This window comes from Sphaeramia orbicularis, chromosome 21 (assembly GCF_902148855.1).
Source record: "Sphaeramia orbicularis chromosome 21, fSphaOr1.1, whole genome shotgun sequence".
NCBI lineage: Eukaryota > Metazoa > Chordata > Actinopteri > Kurtiformes > Apogonidae > Sphaeramia > Sphaeramia orbicularis.
In genome coordinates, this window is record NC_043977.1 from 1,364,920 (window position 1) to 1,378,451 (window position 13,532).

The 13,532-nt window shown below is 42.9% G+C and overlaps 1 protein-coding gene across 1 annotated transcript in view; it reads right to left on the minus strand.

The window, feature by feature from the left end:
* Positions 1-13,532, minus strand: part of LOC115412788 (thrombospondin type-1 domain-containing protein 7B-like) — a 51,068-nt gene that overhangs the window by 8,597 nt on the left and 28,939 nt on the right. Inside the window, exon 4 of the mRNA XM_030125449.1 lies at positions 2,723-2,728. Within this exon, the coding sequence (XP_029981309.1) occupies positions 2,723-2,728 (6 nt within the window). The remainder of the gene's footprint in view (positions 1-2,722; positions 2,729-13,532) is intronic.

Sequence of the window (13,532 nt, forward strand, 5' to 3'; positions counted from 1 at the left end):
GACAGACAGACATAGATAGATCATACTAAACACAGTTACCTATCGACAGTAGAACTGTGTTTTTAAACTAGTTTTATAATTTTCTAATTCCATTCTTCATAGATGAACAGAACAGACACATTTAGGGGTTCGACCTGTTGTCCTTCTGTTTGTTAAGTGATGTAGTGGATTTTTTTAAATGGTGAATCAAATGAATCGATTCATAACAGAAGAACCAACTATACTTCTCTTTTCTCTTCTGTTCAGACAAGGTATAGCTTTTTTAGATGTTACCTGCTTGACAGTTTCGACTGTGACTCCAGTCTTCCTCAGAAGGAAGACTTGTTTATGAAATCCCATATGATGAAATTTAATGATTCCTCAGAAGGAAGACTGGAGTCACAGTCGAAACTGTCAAGCAGCTAACATCTAAAAAAGCTATACCTTGTCTGAACAAAAGAAAAAAGAGAAGTATAATTACATAAACAGAAGACAAAATGAACATCTTTAGCCTTAGAGGAACCAACCGAAAGAATGGAGTCAGTAAAAAGAATCGACTTCCTGTCACTGGTGCTGGTTCATATTCCACGTTAAATGTGACTTCTGTCAGTTTTGAGTCTGAACTGAATGTAACCCTGAAGTCTGTAACAGATCTGTCCCAGGTCACATGTGGACACAAACATCAGATCAGATCCAGGTCACATGTGGACACAAACATCAGATCAGATCCAGGTCACATGTGGACACAAACATCAGATCAGATCCAGGTCACATGTGGACACAAACATCAGATCAGATCCAGGTCACATGTGGACACAAACATCAGATCAGATCCAGGTCACATGTGGACACAAACATCAGATCAGATCCAGGTCACATGTGGACACATTTACCTCCAGTCTGAACACAGACTATGAAAACACACAAACAGGTCCAGCTGATCGAACCAGTGCTTTTTCTCCATCTGCTAAAACACCCTCAGATAAACAATACAACAATCAATTCAGAAATTAGAGCAATTAAATGATTTCTATAATAAGATGCTAAAAAGTGTTATCGACTGCCGCTAATGAAGCCCTAGTGTTCCTTAGAAAAGCCCACGTAGCCTCTCCGATTCATAAAAAGATGGAACATCATTTGAAGGTAGTCCCCAGAAGCTGTTGTGCGCTCTGTGATCCAACTGTGTTTCAGTGTCTGGGCTCAGACAGCTGACGCTCACAGGGTGGACTCAGAAATTGGTTATGAAATCCCATATTATGAAATTTAATGATTTGGTTTACTATAAAATAATGCAAATAATGTATAAAGCCAAATTAAAGTGACTCCCTGTCTGTGTCCAAAGGTCCTTCTAAACATGAGTCTAAATAGGATTTATGAGATATTTGGAAATGTGTCGAACAAAAAGCTAGAAAAGAGACTAAAAGCAGATGTGTATGTGTTACTGGAGTTCAACTATGGAATGAGTCCAGCATGGATTTAAGAATGTGCAGCTCATTTTGGATATTTAAAAAAAATGGTACGTAAGGCAATTTTTGAAGGATACAGTTGTTCAGATGTAATAAGTAAATAATTTATTTTGGACTCTACATTAAATTCCATTAATTTGGTTGGTTTGTTTTCTATTTTCTGGTTTAGTTTCACTTTTTTATGTTTTTGCTTGTTTGTTTGGTTGTATGCATTGTTGTTTTTTCTTTTTCCTCTGTTGAATGCTGGGTAACTGAATGTGTTCAGTAGGACAGGCATTAATGTCAGCGTTCTGCTTCTGTCTGGGCCTGTTCACTCACTAACCTGAAGTGATGTGACATTCACAAACCAATCGAATCTTTTGAACGGCTCTTTGAAATGAACGATGGGAACCGAGTCTTTGTAAAGAGCCGTTCTTTTTTTTTTTGATTAATAACAGTGGTTAATCACTGTTGTGATTTGTGCAATTTTTTTCCATATGTTTACACACATTTATTGTTCTTGTTCTGAGGGAAAATGCACTACAGTTGTTCAGGTATTTAAGTAACTGCAATGATAAATGGCTTTTGTGTTTTGTGCAGTTTTTCTGTATGTTTCCACACATACTGTTCTAGTTCTGAGAATGTCACTACAGTTCAGGTATTTCAGTACTTGCACTGATTAATCACTGTTGCGTTTTGTGCAGTTTTTCCATATGTTTCCACACATTTATTGTTCTTGTTTTGAGGAGAATAACATATTTCATAAGAAAATGTTTTATTTTCTTCTTCACTTTTATTCTACAGACTAGTCCACATAATGTACTGTGATGTTTTTGGTCCAGTTCCATCATTTGTCTAATGTCACCTCTCATGTCATGGATTTATTCCACACATTTGAACTAACTATTCTTTTTTACAGTAAGATAATATTTACTGCCGCGCTAATTAAACACCTTTAAAATGGAATGTCAATCATCACATGTAGCCTATTTAGTCATTCAAACACTGGTGTTTCAAAAGAATGCCAAAAACATAAAAGAGTCAGTCTTTTGAACGACTCTTTTCAGTGAACGACTCCTGATTGAACGACTCCCTTCAAAGCGCCACCAGTCCCATCACTACTAACCTGTGGGGAGTGTTTGGAGTGTGGACACTGGTTGGATTATTATGTGATGACTGAATACAGAATTTCATCATCATCATCATCATCATCATCATCATCAGCCTGGACAGACCCAACATGCATTCTGTCTTCAGGAACTAAAGCAGAGCAAACGTACAGAATGAACGGCACTGACCTGAGCCTGCGTGGATGTCCATAAAGCAGAGCAACACAAGCCAGCAGAGTGACACGGGGAGAGAAGAAAAGTCATAGATTCATTAGTTTGGATTTGGCCTGCAGTGACACAAATATAGTGTTTTTTCTTTTTTAGAGATTTGATTAAAAAAAAGCTGCATTCTGCTCTGTGTTTCATTAACGAGGGTATAGGATGATTAAGTACTTCATCATCTCCACCCAGGCTGGGAGTCTGGTTATTTGCCAAACTGAATGATTCATAGTGATGACAGAGTTGTGAAGTGCTGCAGTCGGTTGGAACAGCTGTGGAACGGGCCGAGCTGCAGCTGAAGGCAACGCACACAAATTAATTTGTCTGGAGATGGTGAGAGGGAAGTCTGCGTGAATACGCATATGTTCTGAGCTGGTGTGTGCTCTGGATCTAAAGTAAGAGGACCGAAGGAAGCCAGCGCTTTCTGCTGGAGCACAGACACTTTTCTGGACTTTCTGATTAAACTCCTCACAAGAAACAAAGGACATTCAATAAACCCTCAAACATAAAACATGATAAAAAAATGGTTAAGAATTAATGAATAAAATAGAAACTTTTATGGGATCTGGAAGTATTTACGTAGAATCCAACTGCAACAGCATACAGTTTCCATCAGGGCTGTCAGACTCACTTTAGTTCAGTTCCACATTCAGCCCAAACTGATCTGCAGTGGGCCGCACCAGTAAAATAACAGCATAATAACCTGTAAATAATGACGACTCCTAATTTTTCTCTTTGTTTCAGTGCAATCAAAATTTAATTAAGAAAATTTGTACATTTACAAACTATCAAAACAAAAATGATGTGAATAACCTGAAAAAACAGACATTTCTTGAGAAAAATAAGTGCAATTTTAACAATATTCCACCTCAATTTACCACTTATATGTGCATATTACAGACTGGATCTACAAAGACATAAAATATTTAATAACTGGAAGAATAAAGTTAAAGTTTCACTTTTCAGGTTTAGGTTTGTCACATTCAGGATAGTTTGTAAATGTTAATATTTCCTAATTTAATGTAAGTTTTTACACGAAAACAAAGAGAAAAATTTGGAGTTGTCATTATTTAGAGGTGTAATGGAATATATTTTTCACATTAAACTCAGAAAATCTGGAGTCATTACTTATAGGTTATTATGCTATTATTTCAGTTGACATCACATTGTTCTGTACGTGGAACCTGAACTAAAACCGTTCCACAGCCTTGATTGTGAATATCTTCAGTGTAATTTTTGCGCTTTGCAAATTCATCCTGCAGGCCAGACTGGACCCTTTGGTGGACCGGTTTTGGCCCCCGGGCCACATGTTTACACCCCTGGTATAGAGTATACTACAAACCCTGGTCAGTGAAATGATTCAATCGATCTGAACAGATTTACAACAGAATGCTGATGTTCATCTGGATTTAACCCTTAAAGACCCAAACGTCTTCTGACGTCTTCAAACGTTTCTGAAGAGATTTATCACCATTTATTGGAATACTATCCTCAGTGTTTTGCATCGTTTCAGTAAAAATCATGTATTTTGTTATATTTAATTCACTGATCATGTAGATGTTCATTAAAACTCAGATTAAAGCTGAGGGTTTTTATATCAAAAACAGAGAAAACTGAAGAAAAAAGCAAATTAAAAAAAAAACTCATGAACTGAACATAAACCCAGTGTGTCCATCCACTGGCACTGATCCAACTGCATGGGTTTGACTGGACAAGCAATGTTGGAGAAGATGACGGGGTTTCCATGGTAACTACGGAGCCTCTGAACGTCCAAATATGGTCATATCTGATGACCATGAAAAGATGAAGAACTGTATTTGACACCAATTATTGACATGGATTAATAGGATTAGAGGATCAGCAGGAATTAAACAGTTTAGATCAGTAGATGGATTAGGTTAAAGGAGGACGTTTGGGTGTTTAAGGGTTAAAGGAGGACGTTTGGGTCTGTAAGGGTTAAAGGTGGACGTTTGGGTGTTTAAGGGTTAAAGGAGGACGTTTGGGTCTGTAAGGGTTAAGGAGGACGTTTGGGTCTGTAAGGGTTAAAGGTGGACGTTTGGGTCTGTAAGGGTTAAAGGTGGACGTTTGGGTGTTTAAGGGTTAAAGGAGGACGTTTGGGTCTGTAAGGGTTAAAGGTGGACGTTTGGGTCTGTAAGGGTTAAAGGTGGACGTTTGGGTCTGTAAGGGTTAAAGGAGGACGTTTGGGTCTGTAAGGGTTAAAGGTGGACGTTTGGGTGTTTAAGGGTTAAAGGAGGACGTTTGGGTCTGTAAGGGTTAAAGGTGGACGTTTGGGTGTTTAAGGGTTAAAGGTGGACGTTTGGGTGTTTAAGGGTTAAAGGAGGACGTTTGGGTGTTTAAGGGTTAAAGGAGGACGTTTGGGTCTGTAAGGGTTAAAGGAGGACGTTTGGGTCTGTAAGGGTTAAAGGTGGATGTTTGGGTGTTTAAGGGTTAAAGGAGGACGTTTGGGTCTGTAAGGGTTAAAGGAGGACGTTTGGGTCTGTAAGGGTTAAAGGTGGATGTTTGGGTGTTTAAGGGTTAAAGGAGGACGTTTGGGTGTTTAAGGGTTAAAGGAGGACGTTTGGGTCTGTAAGGGTTAAAGGTGGACGTTTGGGTCTGTAAGGGTTAAAGGAGGACGTTTGGGTGTTTAAGGGTAAAGGAGGACGTTTTGGGTCTGTAAGGGTTAAAGGAGGACGTTTGGGTCTGTAAGGGTTAAAGGTGGACGTTTGGGTCTGTAAGGGTTAAAGGAGGACGTTTGGGTCTGTAAGGGTTAAAGGTGGACGTTTGGGTGTTTAAGGGTTAAAGGAGGACGTTTGGGTCTGTAAGGGTTAAAGGTGGACGTTTGGGTCTGTAAGGGTTAAAGGTGGACGTTTGGGTGTTTAAGGGTTAAAGGAGGACGTTTGGGTGTTAAGGGTTAAAGGAGGACGTTTGGGTCTGTAAGGGTTAAAGGAGGACGTTTGGGTCTGTAAGGGTTAAAGGTGGACGTTTGGGTGTTTAAGGGTTAAAGGAGGACGTTTGGGTCTGTAAGGGTTAAAGGTGGACGTTTGGGTGTTTAAGGGTTAAAGGAGGACGTTTGGGTCTGTAAGGGTTAAAGGAGGACGTTTGGGTCTGTAAGGGTTAAAGGTGGACGTTTGGGTGTTTAAGGGTTAAAGGAGGACGTTTGGGTCTGTAAGGGTTAAAGGTGGACGTTTGGGTGTTTAAGGGTTAAAGGAGGACGTTTGGGTCTGTAAGGGTTAAAGGTGGACGTTTGGGTCTGTAAGGGTTAAAGGTGGACGTTTGGGTGTTTAAGGGTTAAAGGTGGACGGTTGGGTCTGTAAGGGTTAAAGGTGGACGTTTGGGTGTTTAAGGGTTAAAGGTGGACGTTTGGGTCTGTAAGGGTTAAAGGTGGACGTTTGGGTGTTTAAGGGTTAAAGGTGGACGTTTGGGTCTGTAAGGGTTAAAGGTGGACGTTTGGGTGTTTAAGGGTTAAAGGTGGACGTTTGGGTCTGTAAGGGTTAAAGGTGGACGTTTGGGTGTTTAAGGGTTAAAGGTGGACGTTTGGGTGTTTAAGGGTTTATGAGATATTTGCTGAAAAACTCACTTTTTCTTCAGTTTTCTCTGTTTTGATATAAAAACCTTCGAGTTTTCATGAATATCTAAATTAAATATAACAAATAACATGCTTTACAGTGGAAAATGCTAAATATAGAGGATAATATTAGAATAAATGGTGAGAAATTCCTTAAGAAATGCTAAATAGAGAGAAAAATTCATTTGGAAACTTCCACAAAAACAGCGCTGGGTCTTTGAGGAGAATCTGACCAGTGGATGTAGACACTGGGGTCAGCAGATAAACATTCAAACGTCCTCTACCATCACACAAAGTAAACACCATTACTGTAAAACCCTCTGCTGCTCTGACATAAACCTATACAAACATACACAACCTGCAGGAGTCTGATGACAACACCATGCATAAACAGACACACACAGGTCTACCCACAAAGACACACAACCCAGATGAGCACGTGCACAGAAGGACACCTGAAGCTTCAGCAGACCTCCTGCAGGGACGGCACTTCACCGTAAACACACAGGAAACGGGCCACGCTGCCGACAGAGCAAACACTGTCTGTACGTGAGAGGCCAACTTCATACAGACGAGGCAGTGACTGTCAGCAGGACCACTGATGAGGGAGGAGACAACCCAACACACTGGGATGAACTCCCATGGGATGAGGAGGAGGACCTCTGAAACAGACCGATGAGATGGGGAGTTCAAATGTGCCCAAATGAAACACAGACGTTAAAATGACTGTTTATGTGAGGAACACAGATGCAGATACAGAACAGTACAACACAAAAGAAAAGAGTGTAAGAGTAGGAAGAAGGTTATCCGAACAACAACACACCAGCAAACCCAGGCTGAGCGCAAACACTGGAGGAAGAAGAAAGAGGATCTAAAAATGTGAACGCTAACAGGAGGAAGCAGCAGAGAAGAGGGAGGACTGAATATGAACACGACAGAGAACGGATGAAAGAGCACATTTAAGACTGGAAAGAAAAAATCTGAGCAACATTCTACAGTAACTTAACCCTTAAACACCCAAACGTCCACCTTTAACCCTTAAACACCCAAACGTCCACCTTTAACCCTTAAACACCCAACGTCCACCTTTAACCCTTAAACACCCAAACGTCCACCTTTAACCCTTACAGACCCAAACGTCCACCTTTAACCCTTAAACACCCAAACGTCCACCTTTAACCCTTACAGACCCAAACGTCCACCTTTAACCCTTAAACACCCAAACGTCCACCTTTAACCCTTAAACACCCAAACGTCCACCTTTAACCCTTACAGACCCAAACGTCCACCTTTAACCCTTAAACACCCAAACGTCCACCTTTAACCCTTACAGACCCAAACGTCCACCTTTAACCCTTAAACACCCAAACGTCCACCTTTAACCCTTAAACACCCAAACGTCCACCTTTAACCCTTACAGACCCAAACGTCCACCTTTAACCCTTAAACACCCAAACGTCCACCTTTAACCCTTACAGACCCAAACGTCCACCTTTAACCCTTAAACACCCAAACGTCCACCTTTAACCCTTACAGACCCAAACGTCCACCTTAACCCTTAAACACCCAAACGTCCACCTTTAACCCTTAAACACCCAAACGTCCACCTTTAACCCTTAAACACCCAAACGTCCACCTTTAACCCTTAAACACCCAAACGTCCACCTTTACCCTTACAGACCCAAACATCCACCTTTAACCCTTAAACACCCAAACGTCCACCTTTAACCCTTACAGACCCAAACGTCCACCTTTAACCCTTACAGACCCAAACGTCCACCTTTAACCCTTAAAAACCCAAACGTCCACCTTTAACCCTTAAAAACCCAAACGTCCACCTTTAACCCTTACAGACCCAAACGTCCACCTTTAACCCTTAAAAACCCAAACGTCCACCTTTAACCCTTACAGACCCAAACGTCCACCTTTAACCCTTAAACAGCCAAACGTCCACCTTTTAACCCTTACAGACCCAAACGTCCACGTTAACCCTTACAGACACAAACGTCCACCTTAACCCTTACAGACCCAAACGTCCACCTTTAAACCTTACAGACCCAAACGTCCACCTTTAACCCTTAAAAACCCAAACGTCCACCTTTAACCCTTACAGACCCAAACGTCCACCTTTAACCCTTACAGACCCAAACGTCCACCTTTAACCCTTAAAAACCCAAACGTCCACCTTTAACCCTTAAAAACCCAAACGTCCACCTTTAACCCTTACAGACCCAAACGTCCACCTTTAACCCTTACAGACCCAAACGTCCACCTTTAACCCTTAAAACACCCAAACGTCCACCTTTAACCCTTAAAAACCCAAACGTCCACCTTTAACCCTTACAGACCCAAACGTCCACCTTTAACCCTTAAACAGCCAAACGTCCACCTTTTAACCCTTACAGACCCAAACGTCCACCGTTAACCCTTACAGACACAAACGTCCACCTTTAACCCTTACAGACCCAACGTCCACCTTTAACCCTTACAGACCCAACGTCCACCTTTAACCCTTAAAAACCCAAACGTCCACCTTTAACCCTTACAGACCCAAACGTCCACCTTTAACCCTTACAGACCCAAACGTCCACCTTTAACCCTTAAACACCCAAACGTCCACCTTTAACCCTTAAACACCCAAACGTCCACCTTTAACCCTTAAACACCCAAACGTCCACCTTTAACCCTTACAGACCCAAACGTCCACCTTTAACCCTTAAACACCCAAACGTCCACCTTTAACCCTTACAGACCCAAACGTCCACCTTTAACCCTTACAGACCCAAACGTCCACCTTTAACCCTTACAGACCCAAACGTCCACCTTTAACCCTTAAAAACCCAAACGTCCACCTTTAACCCTTAAAAACCCAAACGTCCACCTTTAACCCTTACAGACCCAAACGTCCACCTTTAACCCTTAAAAACCCAAACGTCCACCTTTAACCCTTACAGACCCAAACGTCCACCTTTAACCCTTAAACAGCCAAACGTCCACCTTTAACCCTTACAGACCTAAACGTCCACCGTTAACCCTTACAGACCCAAACGTCCACCTTTAACCCTTAAACACCCAAACGTCCACCTTTAACCCTTAAACACCCAAACGTCCACCTTTAACCCTTACAGACCCAAACGTCCACCTTTAACCCTTAAAAACCCAAACGTCCACCTTTAACCCTTACAGACCCAAACGTCCACCTTTAACCCTTACAGACCCAAACGTCCACCTTTAACCCTTAAAAACCCAAACGTCCACCTTTAACCCTTACAGACCCAAACGTCCACCTTAACCCTTAAAAACCCAAACGTCCACCTTTAACCCTTACAGACCCAAACGTCCACCTTTAACCCTTAAACACCCAAACGTCCACCTTTAACCCTTACAGACCCAAACGTCCACCTTTAACCCTTACAGACCCAAACGTCCACCTTTAACCCTTAAACACCCAAACGTCCACCTTTAACCCTTACAGACCCAAACGTCCACCTTTAACCCTTACAGACACAAATGTCCACCTTTAACCATTACAGACCCAAACGTCCACCTTTAACCCTTACAGACCCAAACGTCCACCTTTAACCCTTACAGACCCAAACGTCCACCTTTAACCCTTAAAAACCCAAACGTCCACCTTTAACCCTTACAGACCCAACGTCCACCTTTAACCCTTACAGACCCAAACGTCCACCTTTAACCCTTACAGACCCAAACGTCCACCTTTAACCCTTAAAAACCCAACGTCCACCTTTAACCCTTACAGACCCAAACGTCCACCTTTAACCCTTACAGACCCAAACGTCCTCCTTTAACCCTTACAGACCCAAACGTCCACCTTTAACCCTTACAGACCCAAACGTCCACCTTTAACCCTTACAGACCCCAAACGTCCTCCTTTAACCCTTACAGACCCAAACGTCCTCCTTTAACCCTTACAGACCCAAACGTCCACCTTTAACCCTTACAGACCCAAACGTCCTCCTTAACCCTTAAACACCCAAACGTCCACCTTTAACCCTTACAGACCCAAACGTCCTCCTTTAACCCTTACAGACCCAAACGTCCACCTTTAACCCTTACAGACCCAAACGTCCTCCTTTAACCCTTAAAAACCCAAACGTCCTCCTTTAACCTAATCCATCTACTGATCTAAACTGTTTAATTCCTGTTGATCCTCTAATCCTATTAATCCATGTCAATAATTGGTGTCAAATACAGTTCTTCATCTTTTCATGGTCATCAGATATGACCATATTTGGACGTTCAGAGGCTTTTTCAGTCTAAAAACAGAGGTAAGCTAACAGAGCTATAATGTAAACCATCAGCAGATGCAGAACATGAACAGTGTTATTTTGAATGAATATCAAAATACGTGTCTATGAGTTTTAGTTTGAATCAAACTGGATGATTCCATAAAACAAATTTGACTCAGTTTGATCCTTTATTCAGGTTCCCTGGTTCCGTCTGTGACACATAGGGTTGATCTTTGGGGCGTCCATGGCTCAGATGGTAGAGCGGGTCGGCGTTTTCATAGAAAAGCACCACATAAATCTAATCTAATTCTTCTTCTTCTTCTTCTTCTTATTATTATTATTATTATTATCTTTGGTGGTTCTGGTTCTGGGTGTGTCCTGGTACCAGACTTCCTCCTGCTGGTCAGAGTCTGGAACATCAACAGTACACAGAAGCCCTTTACTAAAGACCATCCATGGCTCATTTGTCATGTATTTCCTCTGTCCAGTAAACTCCTCCACAGGTTGTGTTGTTCTCAGTGTCTGACCCGTACAGACTTCTGATGTTCAATAACCATCATCCACTCACACCGGACACACCAGCATTCATTCCATTTGTACCAGTTGACCGGTGACTTACAAACCGCGCTCTCTCTTCCAATTATGTCTTTTCCTACCGAGGACGTCAGTGATCCGAAGCCCGGACACGATTTACGTCCGACATCTTCCTCAGCCCATCAGCGTACGGCTCCTCCCACCTGGCAGCGGTCCAACGTTCCATAGTTAAACTAATTATTTGGCCATCCAGCTCTATCTTCAGCTCGGAAATCATCTCCTTTTCTCATTGAGTTTGTAATATATGACCCGGTCACAACGCTAACGTACAGGGAAGCATTAGCACACACACACACACACACACACACACACACACACACACACACACACACACACTGAATGACCTCCGCTGTCTTATTAAAAGCACAGCTTGTTTTCACGTCCACATGAGCAGAGCTGACCCCAGGAGGAAGCTGACATAATGATGACAGCACTGATTAAAGTCCCAACAGAAAACACACAGTTCACGTCACACATGAGCCTCTGTGAGTCTGTTTAACTGCACATATCTGACCCACTGGAACCTACATTTGGTTCCCTATTCTATGTTTATTTGGAAAAGCAAGTTCCACAAAACTTCCCTCTCAGGTTCAATTCAATATCCACAAGGGCTGTGGATGTGCAAGAATGTGGTGATACCATACAAATCACAACACTAGGATCACGACACGATATATCATGATATATCATGATACTGTTAAAAAGGCCATTTTTTATTGGTTTTGTTTCTTTTTTAAAGGTGGAAGTTTGCATCTTAAAGGGTTAAAGGTGGACTTGTGGGTCTTTGAGGGTTAATTTCAAATTATTTCATCATCCTTTGTGTGTAACAAAGGGGCTAAACATCAGTTCTTTTCCTTCCTTCTTAAAAAGTGATCAGAATTATCAATGAACAACATGTATTTAGCATTCACCCAGGAGCTCAGTGCAATTTGTTTGTATAATTAGCGGGGTAGAAGCTATGATTAACCTTTGTATCTTAAGTAAATGTTCTAGACCATCTGGGTGTCTAGGGGGTCCAAGTAAAAATAGAGCTGATGAAAAATGTAGCCTTTCCAGGCGCCGGTGCATCTGAACGCCAGAACAATACAGCGTTTTATGGGCGGACTGCAGAGGGAGAAGAACACATGTCCAAGCACCGCTCTGCCTTAATTACACCTGTATGGCCTCAGGTAGCTCCAGCAGCAAAACACTGTCTGTGCAACCAAGGAGAAAGACCAGCTGAACATCCAGGAGCACCGACTGAAAAACAGACCCAGAGCCTGGAGCCACACTGCAGCAGAGGGATCACATGACCACAGGGGTGGACACAGGACCACAGGGGTGGACACAGGACCACAGGGGTGGACACAGGACCACAGGGGTGGACAGATGACCACAGGGGTGGACACAGGACCACAGGGGTGGACACAGGACCACAGGGGTGGACACAGGACCACAGGGGTGGACACCCGACCACAGGGGTGGACACAGGACCACAGGGGTGGACAGATGACCACAGGGGTGGACACAGGACCACAGGGGTGGACAGATGACCACAGGGGTGGACACAGGAGCTGGGACGGCACCAACTGGGGTCTGAGAGGACTTTGGAAGGTCGGGGTTTGACAGAGACATTAGACACTTTCACACAGATCCAGACCAAAGGTCAGATGGTCATCCCACCTTTTTTAAACCACTGACTGATTTCCAGCCCAGACCAAGGAGGACCTGAGGGGACACAGGATGGACTGTAACCCACTGGACCTGTGTTCACCAGTCAAGGGGGCGGGGACTTATAATAATAATAATAATAATGGATTAGATTTCTATAGCACTTCTTTGGCCAGTCGAAGCCCTTTACATTATTGATCCATTCTTCATTCACTCTCACATTCCCCCTCTGGTGGTTTTAAACTACATCTGTATCCACAGCTGCCCGGGGGGTGGGGTGGGGGGGCAGACTGACAGAAGCATGGCTGACTATTCACATCTACAGCCCCTCCCACCTCCAAACATTCATACACATTCATACACCAGCGTGCCTTAGGACAGAGTGGGATTCGAACCTCCAACCCTTCGGTTATTGGATGAGCTGCTCTACCACCTCTGCCACAGCTGCCAGTTATTGACTCATTAATGGAGTTGACAGATCAGCAGAAACAGAAATGAACGTGTTCTGACGGCGCCATACTCAATGTTTGGAACTACTGGCCCCGCCTCCAGAACCCAGAAGCAGGTCCATATGTCAGCAGGAGTCTGTGGAGGTGTCGGAACTCTGTTTTCTCCGTCTTCTCCGTCTTCTCTCCCACTCTGGAGTTTGTGTTTTGTCTGTTGTCATTGTGAATCTTTGGAACCAGAACCGACCGTCATGATTACAGTCAATGACAGA